The sequence below is a fragment of the Crinia signifera genome, chromosome 6 (genome assembly GCF_055691185.1).
Source record: "Crinia signifera chromosome 6, ASM5569118v1, whole genome shotgun sequence".
In the NCBI taxonomy this organism is placed as follows: Eukaryota; Metazoa; Chordata; class Amphibia; order Anura; family Myobatrachidae; genus Crinia; species Crinia signifera.
In genome coordinates this window covers 160791157-160809598 of record NC_139222.1, presented here as the reverse complement: position 1 = coordinate 160809598, position 18442 = coordinate 160791157, and the positions used below count along the sequence as shown (strand labels likewise).

Sequence of the window (18442 nt, the reverse complement as noted above, 5' to 3'; positions counted from 1 at the left end):
GGTCGACCTGCTTGCTAAGCATCGAAAGAATGCTGCCAAGTAGGCGGGCCTGAATCAGGCCCCATATCTCCCCATAGCCATCTCATTATCCCATTCATGGCTCTCCCCAGTTCCCTCCATATCTCACTGCCCCCCACCTCTCCCTTCAACAGCTTACATTGCTGTCCTCACAAATCACTGCCCCCATAGGACCCTCCCCGTCGCTCACTACCCCATTGTACCTCACTGCCCACATAACTGGTCACCCATCCCTAACTGTCTCCCTACAGCATACGCAGCTTCCATTACAGCTCACTGCCCAATCAACCTCCCCAGCACACACACCTCCCACCCCAGTGCCAGCTACTCCTCACAATGCTCTCAATACAGCTCACTGCCCCAACACCACCATACACCATAGGCGCCGATTCTGTGGGTGCTCAAGGGCCGAGCACCCACGGAGATTCATGAGCACCCACTGGCCGCCAACCCCCCCCCCCGAGTCCCGCTGATCGCCTTAGTACTACTACTGCAGCTGCTGAATTTGATCAGTGAATCCTCATTCTATAGAACAAAAATATCTTTAGCAACAACTATATGTGCAATATTTCTCATCCTGAGCCTCAGGATGAGAAACGATGCACAGATAACTATTGCTAAAGATATTTTTGTTCTATGGAATCTGACTTTATGACTAATAACAGGTATTATTTTTGCCACGACTGTCCCCCATTAAGCCACTCCCCTATAGTTTTAGCTTGAGCACCCACCAGCAAAAACATAAATCGGCACCTATGCCATACACCGTCCCCCCCATACATACACATCCTGCATCAACATACACTGCACATATACATACACATATATGCACGCAAATGCACATACTTACCTAACAAGCAGCCAAGGATCTTCAGCACCTCCACCTAAAAAAAAAAGGGGGGGGGGGGGCAGCCTCTGTGCACATGCATCCACATGACAGGCATCATTAACAGGAGGGATGGGGAGAGAAAGGAAGGAGAGAGAGCTGATTGGCTGGCTGTTTATCACTTTCCATTTTATCACTTTTGAAACTCAGAGAATCTGTCCCAGAGACAGAGAGAGGGAAAGAGGGGTGTGGTATATTTGTCCGACAGTCGGGATTCCAACAGTCATTAGTCAGACGTCAGAATCCCGACTGCACAGCGTGGGGAGCGCAATGAAGCCCCTTGCTCGCTGTGCTCGCTGAGGACCTATTTTATTCTCCCTCTATGGGGGTCGTGGACCCCCATGAGGGAGCAGTTGGGATTCCGACGTCGGAGGAATGACTGTCAGAATCCCGACTGTCGGGGAGCCGTTCGGCACCCGGAAAGAGAAAGAGGGAGTAAGAGACTGGGAAGGAAGATAGTAAGGGGTTTGAAAGTGTGGTGAAAGCCTGACAGTTGTCCCAGTAGAGGGGGCACTGAATAACCTTGCACTGCCCCCTTCCTGATCCCATTCAGTTCAACACAGCACTGAATCTCTCACGCACAGAGTGCCGGGTCTATCTTGCAGATACAGAGCAGGGTTTTCCCCCAATACAGAGCCAGGTCTCCTGCAGTCACAGCACCAGATCTCACGTGGACACAGCGCTAGGGCTGGTCACTAGATCATGGTGTCAAGCCCCAGCAACAGCACCATCAGAAAGGGCGTAGGAAAGGGGAGGGATGAGCCTGGATCAGCTGGCCCTCCTCCCCCTTAATTGTGCAACCCACTGCTGCCTATGGGGGACAGTATTTTAAAACAAAAATCAAAAGGGTGCAGGATATTGTCTGCCGGGACCTCAAGCCCCATAGCAGCTGCATCCCCTGCACCCTCTGTTATGCCACAGAGATAAGTCATCAGAGAAATGGCTAGCTACATCCTGCCAGCCTCGGGAGCCATGTCTAAATACACAGTGTAGCAAGAATATTCTTGCCTGTGCTGTGTATTTGGTCGGGCGATAGTGGGGCCGCGCATCATTATCGCCCCCTTGGTACACACACGGCAATTCAGGCAAATCTTCTTAGTGATTTTGAGTGATAAGCAGCCAGCCAATCAGCTCCTACCTGTCATTTTTCAAACCCAGTCTGTAACATGGCACTTAGGAGCTGATTGGCTGGTTGTTTATCACTCTCCATTTGTTCACTTTTTGAAGCTCGATACATCTGGCCCTAAGTGAGCCAGGCCGTGTCTAGGTCATGTAGTCATAAGTTCGTGCTATGCTGAGCGAATAGACAGATATCTGTCTGTTTCCAGATGGATTTCTTGTACCTAATGCAGTGGCAAATGCAGGATTTTTAAAAGGGGGTTTACAAATGTTTTTATTTTTTTTAAATATAAATATATATTTTGGCACAGAGAAAAAAAAAAGCAGAAGCGTGGCAAATAGGAGAAACAAGCAGAAAGTCACATATGGGCAGTAACAGGAGAATGATTTAAATAGAAATAAATAAATAAAACAAGTACAGGTGGAAGAGGAAAGGCTGGTATAATATCAGCTGCAGGCAGCAAACTATTATGACATGGCACTGTACCTGAGTCAGCTGGAGCTCACATACTCTATGCCGCGGCGGCACTGACCTATGGTGCACTGCATACAGAAGAGATGGAGAATGGTGTATTCAAAGAAGCAGCCCGGCCACTCTCACTGCACACTCTCACTAGCTTCTTCAACTGTTCGTGGCTGCCCACTGCGGTTCAAGAGTTTAAAGCCCAGGGGACCGGAGAGAAGGGGGATGGGATCGCGGCACTGGACACTTTGCTGCATGCATGCATGCATGCTGAGATGCACAGCTCAGAGCCCGGGGAAGTGGAGAGGAGGGAGGAAGGGACCGCGCTGCTGTGCTTCAATAATGTAATCTGCGCGTCCTCTTCACAGCTCACAATTACACGTGGTACCTGCGGCTGTCGGTCTTTGCCTCAGTTCAATCGGTGTCGCACATGCGGCAATGATTAGGCCCAAGGGGGTTTCTGGGTACTTGGAAACCCCCCTTCTGTGTGCGCCACTGTAATATTGAGCAATTGCACTGATAAAGATGATGGTTATTTGAACAAGTTTATGAATATGGCAGTTTTTGCTTCATAGAGGCATACAATCTGGCATGGGGGAGAATATTGCATTAGGGAGCTAATTTGGTAGGACACGCAATTTACAGAAAATTGCTATTAGGTGAGTTCAGCAATATACGCATGCTTGACTCCATAAACTTTGGTCCCATTTGGGAAAATGGGAGGCGACTCAGCCTTTTCAGGGGGTTTACACGACGTTGCGAGAGCACAGTCTGAATAATGCATATGTGTCCTGACTATTTGCGTCAGACAGTGTGATGTCACACAAAGCCGCTGTGACCCAATAGATGGCATGCCTAACTATGCAGTCAGGGGTCTACCCTTAATATGTGTTCGCATATTAGTGATGCAATTGCCAGTTTTTGTAATTGCATTACTGGGAGAGACCCGGCATATGGGGCACCCTGTGCTGGGTGGCTCTTCGCATGCTGCCACAAGGATTTGTAGTTCATGAGTGATCGCAAAACTACATCTCAAGCTGAATTGCGGCCTTCGTTCCATACATGTTGGTGGGCTTAAATGTATGTCCAGTTTGCAGTGGGTTACCACTTGATCTTTTGGCTAAGAGGCCGGCATCTTGAAGCCCAAGATGCTATGTGCCCCATGTGCCTCCTGAGTCAAAAAGTGTCCAAATATACACTGGTGTTTGGTGCCCCATATGCACTAGTATGGCACTTTGCACTGCACTTTTTTTTTCAGGCTGCAATTTTTTTTTCAGGCTTTCAGGTGTATTTTGACCTGTTCTTCTAGCTGGGGCAAGTATATATTAAAATTTCCACCGCCCCCGAGCAGGAACATTTTCATTTATTTCATTTTTTCCACATTTGTTTGCACTTTTTTGCACCTTTTAACTCACCTTTTTGTGTTCTTTTATTTTTTTGTGAGTGTGTCTTGTTTCAGTGGGGCTTTGGTCTCACCCTTATGGGACCCCCACTTCCCTAGACTTCCTAGGCTTACGGAATCAGGGATTCAAGGGATGCCTCTGCACTTTGGCAAGGGGACACCTGAAGATCCTTTTTTCCCCCTCATTGCGGCTTCTAGCTTTAGGGGTATGGGAAGTATCAATTCCAATGCCCCGTGACCCCAGCAATTATTCCCAATACACAGTGCAACTTTAATTGCAACTGACTTGAAAGTATTGTTTATGGGTCACTAAGATGCTCTTTGTGTTGTGTACTAGTCATAAAAATATACTGTATGTATATTGCTCTCTGTAACCATAACATGACATAACGATTCATGTGCAACAGTTTAGGCATACCTCCCAACATGACCCTCTCCAGGAGGGATACAATGCTCTGTTTCTGGACTTCCATCTTAATTTATTATTGTCATCACCTGTTTTGAACAGGTTAATTGATAAGAAAGGTGCTTCACCACAGGTGCTGGCAATCACAAACAAAGAGGAAAGTCCAGGAATAGAGCATTCTGTCCATCCTAGAAAGGGTCATTTTGGGAGGTATGGTTTAGGTAGCTCAGCCATTTACAATGTTAAATATAACTAAATAAATGCAGGACCCGACTGCCTGCGGCTTTCCAGCTTCTGTGGAGCTATACATCTCAGTTTGTCCTGGTAAGGCATCCTGGGACTTGTAGTTGTACTGCAGCCAGGAAACATGTTGTTCAAACCTACATAAAATAAATAGCACATCACAGCCTCTAGCCAGCTGCGTTTAGAGTTTTTAGAGTTTTCTTTCACACTCCTCTAAATATTTTGGGGGCATGGCCTATGTGCGGGAGGTGGACACACCTCCCACACTTAGGCCACACCCCCAAAATTTTACCGGGGCCCGGCATTCCTCTCGGCTCCACCTGTGGATCTTTGAAAATGTTTCAGCTAGTAATGAGAGCACTTGTGCAGCAGCTAGGTTGTCTGGCAAATGTGAACTGTTGGTAGCTCTCGAGGACCGTAGTTGGCTACCACTGATCTAGCGTATACCCTCCAACATGACCCATTGCATTCAGTACACAATGCTCTGTTCCTGGACTTCCCTCTTTATGTATGAGTGCAGTCACCTGAGTTGAAACATCCTTCTCGTCAATTACCTAGTTCCACACAAGTGCTGGCATTCATACATTAAGAGGGAAGTCCAGGAGCAGAGCATTGTGTACCGAATGCAATGGGTCATGTTGGAGGGTATGCTAGCGCTGCTCATTCAGTGACAGGGGGGACTCCCAACTGCCCCCCACCCCGGTAAATGGTACAATTGGGAGGTATGCATTATACACCATATATGAACACCCATACTTATATCATGTAGGGTTACCACCTAGTCCCTTTAATTCCGGACACATGTTAATTACACAGGTTCTGTGGCAGTTTAAAATCAGGTGAAGGGGAGTCTTGAAGTCAGCCAGCCACAGAACCTGTGTAATTAATATGTGTCCGGAATTAAAGGGACTAGGTGGTAACCCTAATATCATGGTTGCCTACCTTACCCTCTCCTTCAGGGAGAAAATGCTCTGTTCCTGGACTTCCCTGGTAATGTATGATTGCCATCACCTGTGGGGAGCTAGGTAAAGGTGTTTCACCAAGGTGCTGGAAATCATACATTACCAGGGAAGTCCAGGAGCAGAGCATTTTCTCCCACATGGAGAGGGTCAGGTAGGCAAGTATGCCTCTGGGCTCCAAGCCCTAAAGGGGCACTTGCATATACAGCAGCACCTGTGTGGTTCACTGTGGAATCCAAGTGTGATCGCTGCTCTTCAAATGGAGATCTGTGGCACGCTCGCTGCTGGTGTATAGTTCATACTTGCCTACCTGACCCTCTCCATGAGGGAGAGAATGCTCTGTTCCTGGACTTCCCTGATAATGTATGATTGCCATCACCTGTGGGGAGCTAGGTAATTGATAAGAACGGAGTTTCCCCACAGGTGATGGTAATCATACATTACCAGGGGAGTTCAGGAACAGAGCATTTTCTCCCTAAAAGAGAGGGTCAGGTAGGCAAGCATGACTTAAATTAAACACACTATAAACAATATACATACAAATAAGCACAATTTTGGGGGCCTGATTCTGAACCAGATGCAGCGGCAGCTATCTTCTGCAACAGTCTGAATCTTTAATGCTAATGCCAATACAGCGCACTTTTCTGGTGTACATCTGTGTGCCCGAATGTACAAGGACTGATATGCCGAAATTGTGCAACTCTATGCAAGGCACAGATCATTCGATATAGCTTTTCATCAGAATGATTAATTGTCTGTGTATGTAATCCGTTTTGGGACACACCAATTAGAAGCAAAATCTCTGAGTTTGATTAGTACCCCCCTCCTCACACTCACACGACTTAGCGGGGAGCTGGCTTTCCCTTTCACTTTAATAGGACTTGGCAGTGTTGCAAAAAACATGCCATACCACGCTTCATTCACATTGCGGTCCCACTAAATTATTCTGCTATACACAGCAACAATGTAGCTGGATGTAAATGTACATATTTGCTTGTACACAGAGCTACAAACAACTTTCTGCTTGCACCACCTTTATCCATCTGCTTATAGAAGCATCCAGTAGAGCAGGGATGGGGCACCTTTGGCCCTCCAGCTGTTGCTAAACTACACATCCCAGCATGCACTACCACAGTTTTGCTATTTGGCCATGCTAAAACTGTAGCAAAACATTCTGGGATGTGTAGTTCAGCAACAGCTGGAAGGTTCCCCATCCCTGCAGTAGAGGCTCCAGAGGAGGGGCTGCAGCACAGTCCAAAATTCAAATAGGGGAGCCACTCCAATTACCTGTGAGTTGGTTTGGAATGGTAGTTGGTGTGGCTCCCCTGTTTGAATTTTGAACTGCACTGCAGCCCCACCTCTGGAGTCGCCATTGGAAGAATCCATCATCATTCCCAGCACACTCACTTGCCCCTGTATGTGGTGCAATAGTTCCAGCTGGGCTCTTTCCATTTGCACAAACACACATAGGGCCAGATTCTCTAAGCTTCAAAAGTGATAAAATGGAGAGTGATAAACAGCCAGCCAATCAGATCCTACCTGACGTTTTTCAAACACAGGCTGTGACATGGCAGGTAGGAGCTGATTGGCTGACTTTATCACTCTCCATTTTATCACTTTTGAAGCTTAGAGAATCCTGCCCATAGCCAGCAATTCCATCTGCATGCCTACTACACTCACAGTACCAGCTAATCCACTTCTTACTGCTATGCTAAAGACTTTGGGCAGAATTCTCTAATAACCCCCCGCCGCACATCGCTGGCATTCATATTGTTAATAATCGCATATGCAGTAACATATGCAATTATTAACTCAAAGGCGAGGACCGGCAATGTGCAGCGGGTTCCCCCTCCCTCCTTGCACCATTACCCAGCTGTGAGGGCTCCGTTTCCTCCTCCCTGCACCCAGAAGCTGTGCAGGGATGAGAAGGTCACTGGTCCGGGCAGCACAGCAGGAGGCTGCCCGGACACAGGTGAGGGTGAGGCAGCGCAGATCGGCGTGGGACGCGAAGGGAAGCCCATAGGCTTCCATGGGGTTACACTATCTAGAACTGGCGTAACCCCCCGCAGCAAAGCCCCGGCGGTGGGGCTTTGCTGCATATGAAAATGCAGTAAAATTCAGGGTTTTTACCACATTTTTTGTTTGGAGCATCTCGCCCTTTGTTGAAAAATGACAGTTAGGAGTTGATTGACTGATAGTTTATCCACTTAGGCTTAGTACTGTACATCTCACCACCTTCACTATTTAGTTTCAAGTGAGACAACAAAGTTAATTTTATTTTAATTTGCCCAAAGATGTTCATTGTTGCTAAAATGACAATGCAATACTGGAGTTTATATCAGACAAACTGATCCAATATTATTTATTTTTATTTATTTACAGTTTCTTATATTTTGCAGCATATTATGCTCAATGCGACAAGTGGCATTGATGGCAGGTAATAATTGTGATTGAACCTGGTAAGACCATCATTCTGCAGGGAAGCAGCTGTGTGGCTTTAGGCCTTATTCTAGTTCACTTTTTCTGACAAAATCCTTCTTAGATGGACAAAACCATGTGCACTGCAGGTGGGGCAGATGTAAAATGTGCAGAGAGAATTAGATTTGGGTGAGTTATTTTGTTGGTGAGAAGATTTCACTACAGGACTTTGGGCAAGATCAATGTGATGACAGCAATCTGGTAGTTCCCCGAAAACTGGTTCGGTATCTATTAGACATATGGATTTGTGGGGTGGTCACCTGGGGGAGGAGAAAACACTCTTAACGAGTACAGTTATGGTTCTTTTGACCTGGCATCTATGCCTCCATTAAGATGTATTGTCAGGAATGCCCAGTGTGCCAAAAGACACACTGGTACCCCTCCCTATAATTTCCGTACATTCTGAGGGTATGGATCTGATAGGACCAGTGCAAAAATCTGCTCTGGGGCACCAAAACATATTAGTGGTAATTGATTATGCCACCAGATGTACCCCTTATGTTTCTAAACTTATGAAGGATTTATGCCGGTTGTTAAAAGTAGACAGGATATACCACCTCAGTGTGCCACCCGCAAACAGATGGCCTGGAAGAAAGATTTAATCAAACCCTTAAGCAAACGATAAAGAGGGAAGTGTCAGAAGATAAAAATGGGATTGGGGGCTCCACTAACCGAATGTCTTAAAAAACAGTCCCCAGACAAGATAATGGGGTCTAGACCAGTGGAAAATGCTTGGCAGGATTCAAGATGGCTTTTGTGGACCGAGCCTGTCTTGCCAGCTCCTGACAAGTTTGTGTTACAGACAGATGCCTACAGGACAGAATTAGGAGAAATTCTTTCCCAGGAGGTATAAGGAGAAGAAAATCCCCATCCTCTACCTTAGCCGGAAGTTACTGCCCAGAGAGCTAAGTACATGCTTAGCAATTAAGTGGGCAATTGAGTTCTTAAGATATTATTTGTTGTGATGTGAGTTTTGTTGGTCACAGACCATGCACCCTTACAGTGGATGCATGCAAAGAGGTGAATGCTTGTTGATACATTGGTTTTTTTGACCTTACAGCCATTTAACTTTGAGATTCAGCATCATCTGTCGAAACAGCACCTCAATGTCAATGCCTTCATCAGAAGTAGGTCCCAATCCTCCAAGTAACCCTATGGTGAAGTTAAGGAAGAAGGTGAGGTGGGCGACCTCTGGAAAGTGGTGGAGGGCTGTGTACACAGGCGGATGACACAGGTAGAGGTGGGCGAAAGCTTGCCTGAAAATTTAGTAGCTTCACCAGGGTGGTTAAAGCTAGGGGGGGAGGAGTGTGGCAGAGACAGCATCTCCCCGCATGAAAGTAATGTGGAGGAACCAGACCAGGTTTTGGGAGCAGTCGCAGAAACCCAAGTGTGTAATCAGCAGCACCTCAGCTGTCTTCATTTCAGTGTTTCCAGGACAGAAGGAAAATGCTATAGATGGTGGATTAGCTGCCCAAGAGATGGGCCAGGGTGTGGGCTATGGTAGGGAACACTGGAGATTCCTGAAGTGCTTATACTATTCTGTGACCTGTATGCTGCAAATGCTGTAACCATCATCTATGTGCTGGGGGCCCGGGAGAATCTCACGGGCCACGTGGTGCACTCACGTGACTGGCATCCACAGGCCGGTGAAAGACGCACGAGGCAGCCCAAGGGTGCCAGAAAAGTTGATATCACCGCTAGCCCTCTGGGCGTCGCAGCGACTTCACTGGCTGGACCCTGAACAAAAGGCAGAGGTAACCACTGGATCTGTCCAGTGGAAAATCCCTAAAATAGGACAAATGAGGCTCACACGTGGCTTTTTTTTTTATCAAACCGTCTCCAGTAGGTCTATACTATAGGCAAAATTTGCCTCAGATTACCTATATATCTTTGCAGCGTTTTACATTTTAAATATTTTTTGTGCAACACGATATTATCATTCTGTATCTTATTTTAATGCATACCCTTTAAAAATGATATTTTAATTATATAAACTATATTTCTGTGATACAAGGGTGCTCTCACCAAGAGCTTTCTTTCTTCTCTGCCTCCCTTGACCATAACAAAATGAAAAATAAAGACAAAGGGCGATATTCAATGAGGCTGATTCGCCAGGTTTTTATGGCGATTTTGTGCTGTAAGGTGAATTTTTGACTAAAACGGTGAATCACCCTATTCAATGACCAGATGGCGAATACATTTCAAGGTTTTTTTCGCCATGATTCACCGAGTAGCAATCGCTATCTTTTTATGGTGAAGTGGAATGTGAACTTTTAAAATAAAGTGTTTTGTTTTTTACAATTGGTGTAAAAAAATCAGGAATTTTATTCTGAGGAGGGGCATGCTATTTTTATTCATGTGCTGTAAGCACATGAATATATATTTAATAAAAAAAAATATATATATATTTTTTCTTTTTACACAGACCAGCCAGCAGGGGGCCGGAGCCGAGCCGCTCATTAGATATTCATATATTCACTTCACCCGATCATTACATATGCATGATGGGGTGTAGTGAATATACCCGGTCCCCTGCTGGCACCCCCGGGGGGCAGCCTGTGCTGCCTGGCTCCCGGTGAGCCCACCTCCCCCCCACAAACGTTCTGGGGCAGGCAGGGAGACTTCCATCTCCCTGCCTGCCGCCGTCCTCGGGCTCCCTGCGGCATCGCCGCAGGAGTTAAAATTCGCCAGTCAGGGGCAGCGAGCCCCTGACTCGTTGAATACTGGAGCCGGCGAGGCTCCGGAACGCAGCGAGCAGTGGCGAATGTGCAGCGAATCCTAAACAGGATTCGCTGCACGTCGCCAGTATTCTCCTTGAATACTGCCCAAAGACTTTATCTGATCCAGTATATGGGCTCTATCTATCTATCTATCTATCTATCTATCTATCTATCTATCTATCTATCTATCTATCTATCTATCTAGTAGCCAAGTTGCTGGCACACACGTCTATCCAAAACAACAAATCACCAGGGTGTCCATAAAGGGTACACATATATAGAGAGAGGTATGGCACTCCTGGGGCTTGTAAAAATAATTGAGCAGGACACAGGTCGCGGTCAACGTTTTAGAAGGGATTCCTTACTTTATCAAGACAGATACATATATACATATATATATATATATATATATATATATATATTATGACCTCCTCCTTGTCATGTAAGGAGTGCACAACACATTGCCTCCATCCACACCAGTACACAGCATGCCTATATATACCAGCACTCTGCAATGGAGCACCCCCTCTCTGCTGCACCACCCGCACACACACCAGAAAGCCAGCATAGAGCATCACTGCAGCAGCAGTTGGCATCCCATCACCTGCACCAGTCGGAATTAAGCTGGAATGTGCTTCCCTCCACAGACCAGAAGAAGCATGGTGGAGGCTGGCACAACCCTTTCAACACCCAATGCCCTCTAAGCCTGTACCCAACAGAAAATTGTGCCCTCGCATGGCTGCACCAACAGAGGGGAGATTGGACCTGTCTGCCTTTCAACTGCTGCTGTCCATGCCTTGTCCCAGCAATCAGCACAGCACCACACCAGCCAACGTGATCTGTAATACGCAGCAACATAACTAGGTGCAGGGGAGACGTTGGCCCTACAGACATCCTGGGCTCCATAGCAGCCGCATCTCCTGCACCACTTGTCCACATGTGGCGCCCGAGCAGGGACACATTTGCTGGATGTAGCATGGAGCAAAGGACCTGGGATTGAATTGAGAAGCTGATTGTGTAAGTGGCAGCCAGATTTAAGAGATAACTATATCGCAGCTTGTGTCTGGGAGGCCAAGACTATTGTTAAGTGTGATGCTTTGCAGTCTAAGTGGCTAGTGACACAGGAATGTTTGAAACAAATCTGTTTTGTGGAACTGGCATAGCCACAAGAGGTGAGTAAGCCTGCTAAGGAAACCTAAATGGTAATTTAATAAAAACCTGGAAAGAAGATACCAGTTGAGTGGCTATGAAAAACCCAGATAGTCAGTTTCCTATGGAATATACTTTGAGTTCTAGCCAGAAACACTAAAAGAATGTGTTCTCAGCTGTCCCAGAAAAAACTCAATTCATGGGTGAAATGTAATAGGATAATAGATTCAGAAAGTGAGAGATTTGGTAAGAAATCTCCAGGTTTTTTTTTAAAGCGGCAATCATTTACACTGCAAAATCAAACTGGTTTTGCAGTGTAAATGATTGCTGCTTTAAAACAAACCAAAACCAAATCTCTCACTTGCTGAATCTCTCACCCTATTACATTTCACCCCATATTCCACCTGGGGTGGTGATAGAACAGTGGCCACACATATACCTGAGGCAAAAAGGGCAGAAGTAAAACGGGAGGTCGAGGAGATTCTGCGTCTAGGGATAATAGAGGAGTCAAACAGTGAATGGAATAATCCTATTGTCCTAGTGCCCAATGCTATGGGAGCCTTAAGGTTTTGTAATGACTTCTGAAGTTGAATAAGGTGCTCAGTTTGACTCCTATCATATGCCTCGTGTTGACAAGCTTGTTGTAAATTTAGCAAAAAGTCTCTATCTCACTACTCTTGACTTAATAAAAGTGTAATGGCCAATTCCTTTGACAGAGGCTACCAAGGGCAAGACAGCCTTTTACACCCGGAGGGTCTTTTCCAGTATAAAGTACTTCCCTTAGGTTTGCAAAGCCTAAGGGAAGTACTAAGGTACTTCCCTGCTACTTTCCAAAGGTCCATGAACAAGTTGTTCCAACCTCATAGAGAATATGCTTCAGCATATTTAGATAACATTGTAATTTTTATTTCTGACTGGGAGTCACACTTTCTGAAGGTGAAAGCAGTATCAAAGTCTCTACAGGCACAGGGTTTTACAGTGTACCATCAGAATGGTGGTAGTGAAGTAGTTGGTATATATTACAGACAAAGGGCAAGTTGAGCCTCAACCAAACAAAGTAAACAAAGTGTAAGTTCCAACTCAGGACATTTCTGGGTCTAGTAGACTATTATCGCAGATTCATTCATGACTTAGTTATCAGACAAAATAATATAGCCCAGTATTTAAAGCATGCCTTGTTTGCAGAGCCTGTTTTAAAGGCTCCTGATTTCAAAAAGCCATTTGTGTTGCAAACAGATGCCTGTGGTATAGGGTTAGCGGTAGTCCTTTCCCAAGAGTTAGATTGCTAAAATATTATTTGCTGAATAAATAATGGACACTCACGAACAAGGAAGTAAATGCTTGTGTGAGGCTTTGGTTTTTGGCCTTACAGCCATTTAAGTTTCAAGTGCAGAATTGCCCTGGGAAGCATAGTTTAAATGCAGATATCATTTCCATGCAGTTTGCAGGTCCTGATCTTGCTCACAACCCTGTGGTGAAGCTAGGGGAGAAGGAGGAAGAGGAACTCTAAAGGATGGTGGAGGGGTGTATTACCAGGCAGATGGCACCAATACAATTAGGCAAGGCAGGTAGCTCGCCTGACAATGCATAGCTTCACCAAGGTAGTTGAAACTAAGGGGGAAGGAGTGTGATAGGGTTAATAGGATTTCCCTGCTTAAGCACGCTACAACAGTTAAACATGGATCAGGCTAGGTTTTGGCTTGAGCTCAGGACTCGATTGCTGCTAAGTTGATTAGTAGCAACTATGAGCTGCCTTAAAGTATGTTTTTTTTGTGAACATGTTAGATACTCCTGATGCTAGACTAGCTGGCCAGGTGATAGGCTGGGGGTCCTAGGAGTCACGAAATGCAGGGAGTACACATACGCTAGTGCCCCAGCCCAGCACCCCATGCCCCTGTCAACCCCCCCGCTTGCAAGGCTGAGAGCGTGCACTCGGAGACCAGACTTCTCACCGAATTTGCACGGTCCCAGCATATACACATGCGCAGAAATGCTGCTGCGCATACGCAAAACATTGGTCCCTGTTGCAAAGTCGTTTCCAAGCGAATGAACCAGAATAAGGTCCTATGTTATCCTTTTTACATTAGTTATATAATGAATATAGTTTTATAATGAAGAGTATCAGCTTTAATTTTTAAGTATTAACTGTCAAAAGTGTTTACAAAGTACAGCTGTTTAATATGTATTCCCTTCTTTTTCATAGGACAAAAAGACATAGGACAGGGACTCAACAGCTGTGCTATGGACAGGTCAAGCCTATTACTTTGTTTTTTATTTGTTTTCTTGTTTTAAGCAGGCAAAAGATATGGTGTTGATTCCAATATGCATATTTAATAAGGTCCAACTTTGCCAAAGGTGCTGCAAACCCTCATATAATCCTCTCTCTATCCATTGTGACATTTGTTACAGGGACAGGAGTGGGTGCAACTGTTTCTGGGGTAATTCTGTGCTCCACTAGGAGACATGTGGAGATATTTTCGGTATTCGGGGCATTATTGTAAAGAGTTTTTTCTCTAATTGATGAATGATATGGGGGGTCTGTGCTCAATGGGGGACATTAGGGTATTATGTGAAATGTGGAGGTTTGTGGTCTGTCACAGCACTGAAAGGTTTGAGGGCCAAAGTCTTATATTGAAACCAACAGCTTACACACAGGTGTAGTGATGTATTAATACTGCCTATTTTTGTGTTGGTTCCAGCTACATTAGATTTTGTGCCGCCCACATGAGACCACTTCTAGCAATTTTTCGAGGGCCACTTTTAGGCCCTTGATTCCAGTTATTGCCTGCAAAGGATTTTTGAAAAGGTATTTCAAATTAAAATGCATACCTCCCAACTTCTGTCCGTATGAAATAGGGACACTCGCGCGGCGAAGCAAGGGGGCGGGGCGTATGCAAATGAGAGCGCGGCTTATGCTAATTAGCCGCGACCTCATTTTCATACGAGAATAGACGCTGTGCGCATGCGCACAGCGTCTATTCTACTAGATAGGGGGTCTCCCAACTGCCACCCCCCGCAGCGGGACAATGCCTGCCGCGGGTGGGACAGCGGGACAGGACCCGAAAATCGGGACTGTCCCTCTAAATTCGTGACAGTTGGGAGGTATGAAAATGTTATTTATTGAAAATAGGGGACGTTGTAGAAAAATAGTTGCAATTCCTAAATGTTTCATACAATATTTTTGTTCATCCCCAGAATTAATGCTGAAAGTCGTCACTTAAATTAGATATCCATTTTATATTTTGATTTCCATTACGATAACATACAGAGTCAATATGATCAAACTTATTTCAGTGTCCAAATATATATGGCCTTAACTGTAACTTATGTTTGCATTTGCGTTTTAGAGCTTAACATACAAAATGCTAATTTTGCGGAAACCTCTACATCAGCTTTTCAGTCTGTAAATGTTAGCTAGTGTACACTTTTTATGGTCATACTGCAAATCAAGGACTAGCTCAGAGGTTCCCAAACTTTTTTGAATCACAGCACCCCGAAGCATCAGATTTTTTTTGCTGCACCCCTAGGCTAAAATTTCTCATTGAGAAAGTCATAAACAAATGTTAAGTTTAAGAAATTGTGTTTATATCTCGTACTTCACCCTGGACCACCAACCCAGGGAACGCCTGCAAGTCCCCCAAGGCACACCAGGATGCCACGGCACACAGTTTGGGAACCACTGGACTAGCTACATTTTTATTATATGAAATGACTAGAGCCGTAACTAGATTTTGGTGCACTGAGCCAGAAAATGCATTGCCCCTCCATCACAAATTTTTCAGACAAAGAACACCTATACTTACAGAACATTCCCAACAAATGGTTTTGGACACCACTTTGTCATTTAGTTACATTATCCTTTATTTAAAATCACACATTTCTTAGCAGTAATACCCAGGATCTTCAATCACATCCTTCTTAATTTAAAGCAAACGTTTCCAAATACTGGCATACTCAGGATTCAAAATTATGACCTACCATATTGTAGTGAAACACCTTACTCACTGAGCTATGTGCTCCTTTCTGGAAAGTATGATAGCATTTTGAAACGAGTGCATTTAAATAAAGAAGTGTAGATGGTAATTAGGGAGGAGAGGGGGAGATTGGGGCAGCCTGGCTACCACAGGGATTAAATCGGAGGAAGATTGAAGTGATATTGAGTTAAACATAAAAGGCGTGCTGTAGAACATCGCCCTCTGCCATGCAATGCCCTGTGTAGTGGCATATGGTGCACCACCCTAGTTACGGCCCTAGATTTTCCAAATCAATTAGATGATGTAAGGATTGCATTATTGTATGGCTGTATAGTGAAGCATTAGCAGGGAATCAGCATCTACAGTAATCATTTTTTTGAAGAAAGCAAGCACAAATCTTTAACCCTTTGAGTGCCAAGTGAATTTGTCAAAATAGGAGTGAAAATTGCCAAGCAAATCTTTTTATTCATCTGATGACCTTATATAGGAAATATCTTTTTTTTTACACATTTTTAATTTGAATTTATATAACAAATGTGAGCGATTTTTACATTTTTTGTGGATATTTTGGACATCTCTCACAGAGATGTTGGCACTCAAATGGTTAACCTAGATCAGATACATTTTGTTGATCTCATTACTATTCATTATAATGTCAAAGATGAGGTACTGCAGTATTTTAATTGAATGGTTTATATATTTTCCATGTATGTAATAGCCAAGTTTTCTTCCTCTATGACTTGCTGTGTATTATACAAAATATTCACTTACTAAGAAATGATAAATAAAGAACCTGCATTTAATACTTACCAATTTTTTTTTTTCCTTTACTCTGAATGCAGGACATACAAGCGGGTACTCCCCGCCCCCCACCTATGGTACGACAAGTAGATTAATAGTTGCTAAATATGTAAGTGCTGTAATGGGTAATCTACCTTCTCTGCTTCATTATGCTACTGTATCTAAATTGTGACTAAATTAATGGACTGTTTCAACACAACTTTAATAATGGAATTATTTGTGCTGTCTTCTTTCTAAAAGAGATAGAAATGTTAGGGTATATACTGTAATGATATTTGTTTTCTTAATGTTCTCAGGCAGTAAAAATATAGTAAAAATGTGTAAAAATGATTGGAACTGTCAATTTCCTTTTCCACTGAATATACAGTACTGTAGGTCCTGATTCTCATTTGCAAGCAAAGCAAAAAAAAAGCAAGCAACTCGGCAAAAGGTAGATAGTAAAAGGTTGACACATGAAAAAGGTTGACACACATTAGGTCAACATGGGAAAAATGTTGACACTGGCAAAATGTCGACATAGGAAAAGGTCAACATGTTTTTTTGGGGGATTCCTAGATCGGCATGGACACCATATAAGTGTACCTGGTTCCCTCACATTGTTTGCTGCACTTGGCACACTATTTTATCCTCTATGCCCACTGGGATGGTATAGTATGAAGACCATGTTGACCAATAGTGGTCGACCTTTTGACCAACCTAGACACTGTAGGCCTAAAGACCACACCCCGATGTAACATGTGCAGAGAGATTTAGATTTGGGTGGTGTACGTTCAAACTGAAATCTAAATTGCAGTGCAAAATAATATGGTCTAACATTTGTGGGCTACAGGCAAAAGCAGCCAGTATTTACCCTGCAGAAAAATATATAAATGTAATGGCAACATGGTTTGTTCTAGACCAAACTTACCTACTTTTTTTTTCCTCCTCTCCAGGACGCCACCAAGCCCCAACCCATGCCAGTCAAACGTAGCAATTTGAGGGTCTGCGGATTAAGGGACAGATTCTTTAAGCTTCAAAAGTGATAAAATGGAGAGTGGTAAACAGCCAGCCGATCAGCTCCTGCCTGACATTTTTCAAACACAGTCTGTGACATAGCAGGTAGGAGCTGATTGACTGGCTGTTTATCACTCTCAATTTTATCACTTTTGAAGCTTAGAGAATCTGGCCCTAAGAGAGGCATTAAATTGAAGCTATTTGTGGAATTTTAGCCCCGCCCACTTGCTGCGGACCCACAAAATCCAGTATTTGGTACAGCGGGGAAGGGTGGTGTGAGGGCTTTACGGGTGTTACGGGAGACTTGTTCACATTCCGGGGGGGTTGGGCCCGATATTCGTGAGCCTCCCGGCCATTCTGGGTGGTAAGCAAGTATGTTCTAGACTCAAAGTTAAGTGCTTTTTTTCCCCCTTTACTTTCTGTACATATCTGAATCAGGCACAGAGTGAAAAACAGTTCACAGAATTGCAACTTGCTTTTACAGACATCATTCATATAGTTATAGCATGCCACCCATCATTTATACATCCAGTTGCTTGCTATGCCACACCCTTGGGTATATGACATTTTTCCTGGGCTTTTTAACTTGTCATGCCACTTATTTCGGTTCATGGGTGCAGGGCCGGCGCCACCACTAGGCAGGTCTAGGCATTTGCCTAGGGCGCCGGAAGTACCATAGAGGTACCATAGAAAGCTGGGAGCGAGGAGCAGGTAAGACAGTGGGCTTCCCTCTCCCCACCCCGCCCATCAATAAACGCTGCCCTCCTCCCCCCCTGGACACGGTATCGCCACTGCAGTATCCGCCCGCACAACCCCCCGAAGTGCGGGTGC

The 18442-nt window shown here is 44.6% G+C and overlaps 1 protein-coding gene across 1 annotated transcript in view; it reads right to left on the bottom strand.

The window, feature by feature from the left end:
- Positions 1–18442, bottom strand: part of LOC146009666 (protein-glutamine gamma-glutamyltransferase E-like) — a 74627-nt gene that overhangs the window by 5921 nt on the left and 50264 nt on the right. Inside the window, exon 11 of the mRNA XM_083150122.1 lies at positions 16628–16690. Within this exon, the coding sequence (XP_083006248.1) occupies positions 16628–16690 (63 nt within the window). The remainder of the gene's footprint in view (positions 1–16627; positions 16691–18442) is intronic.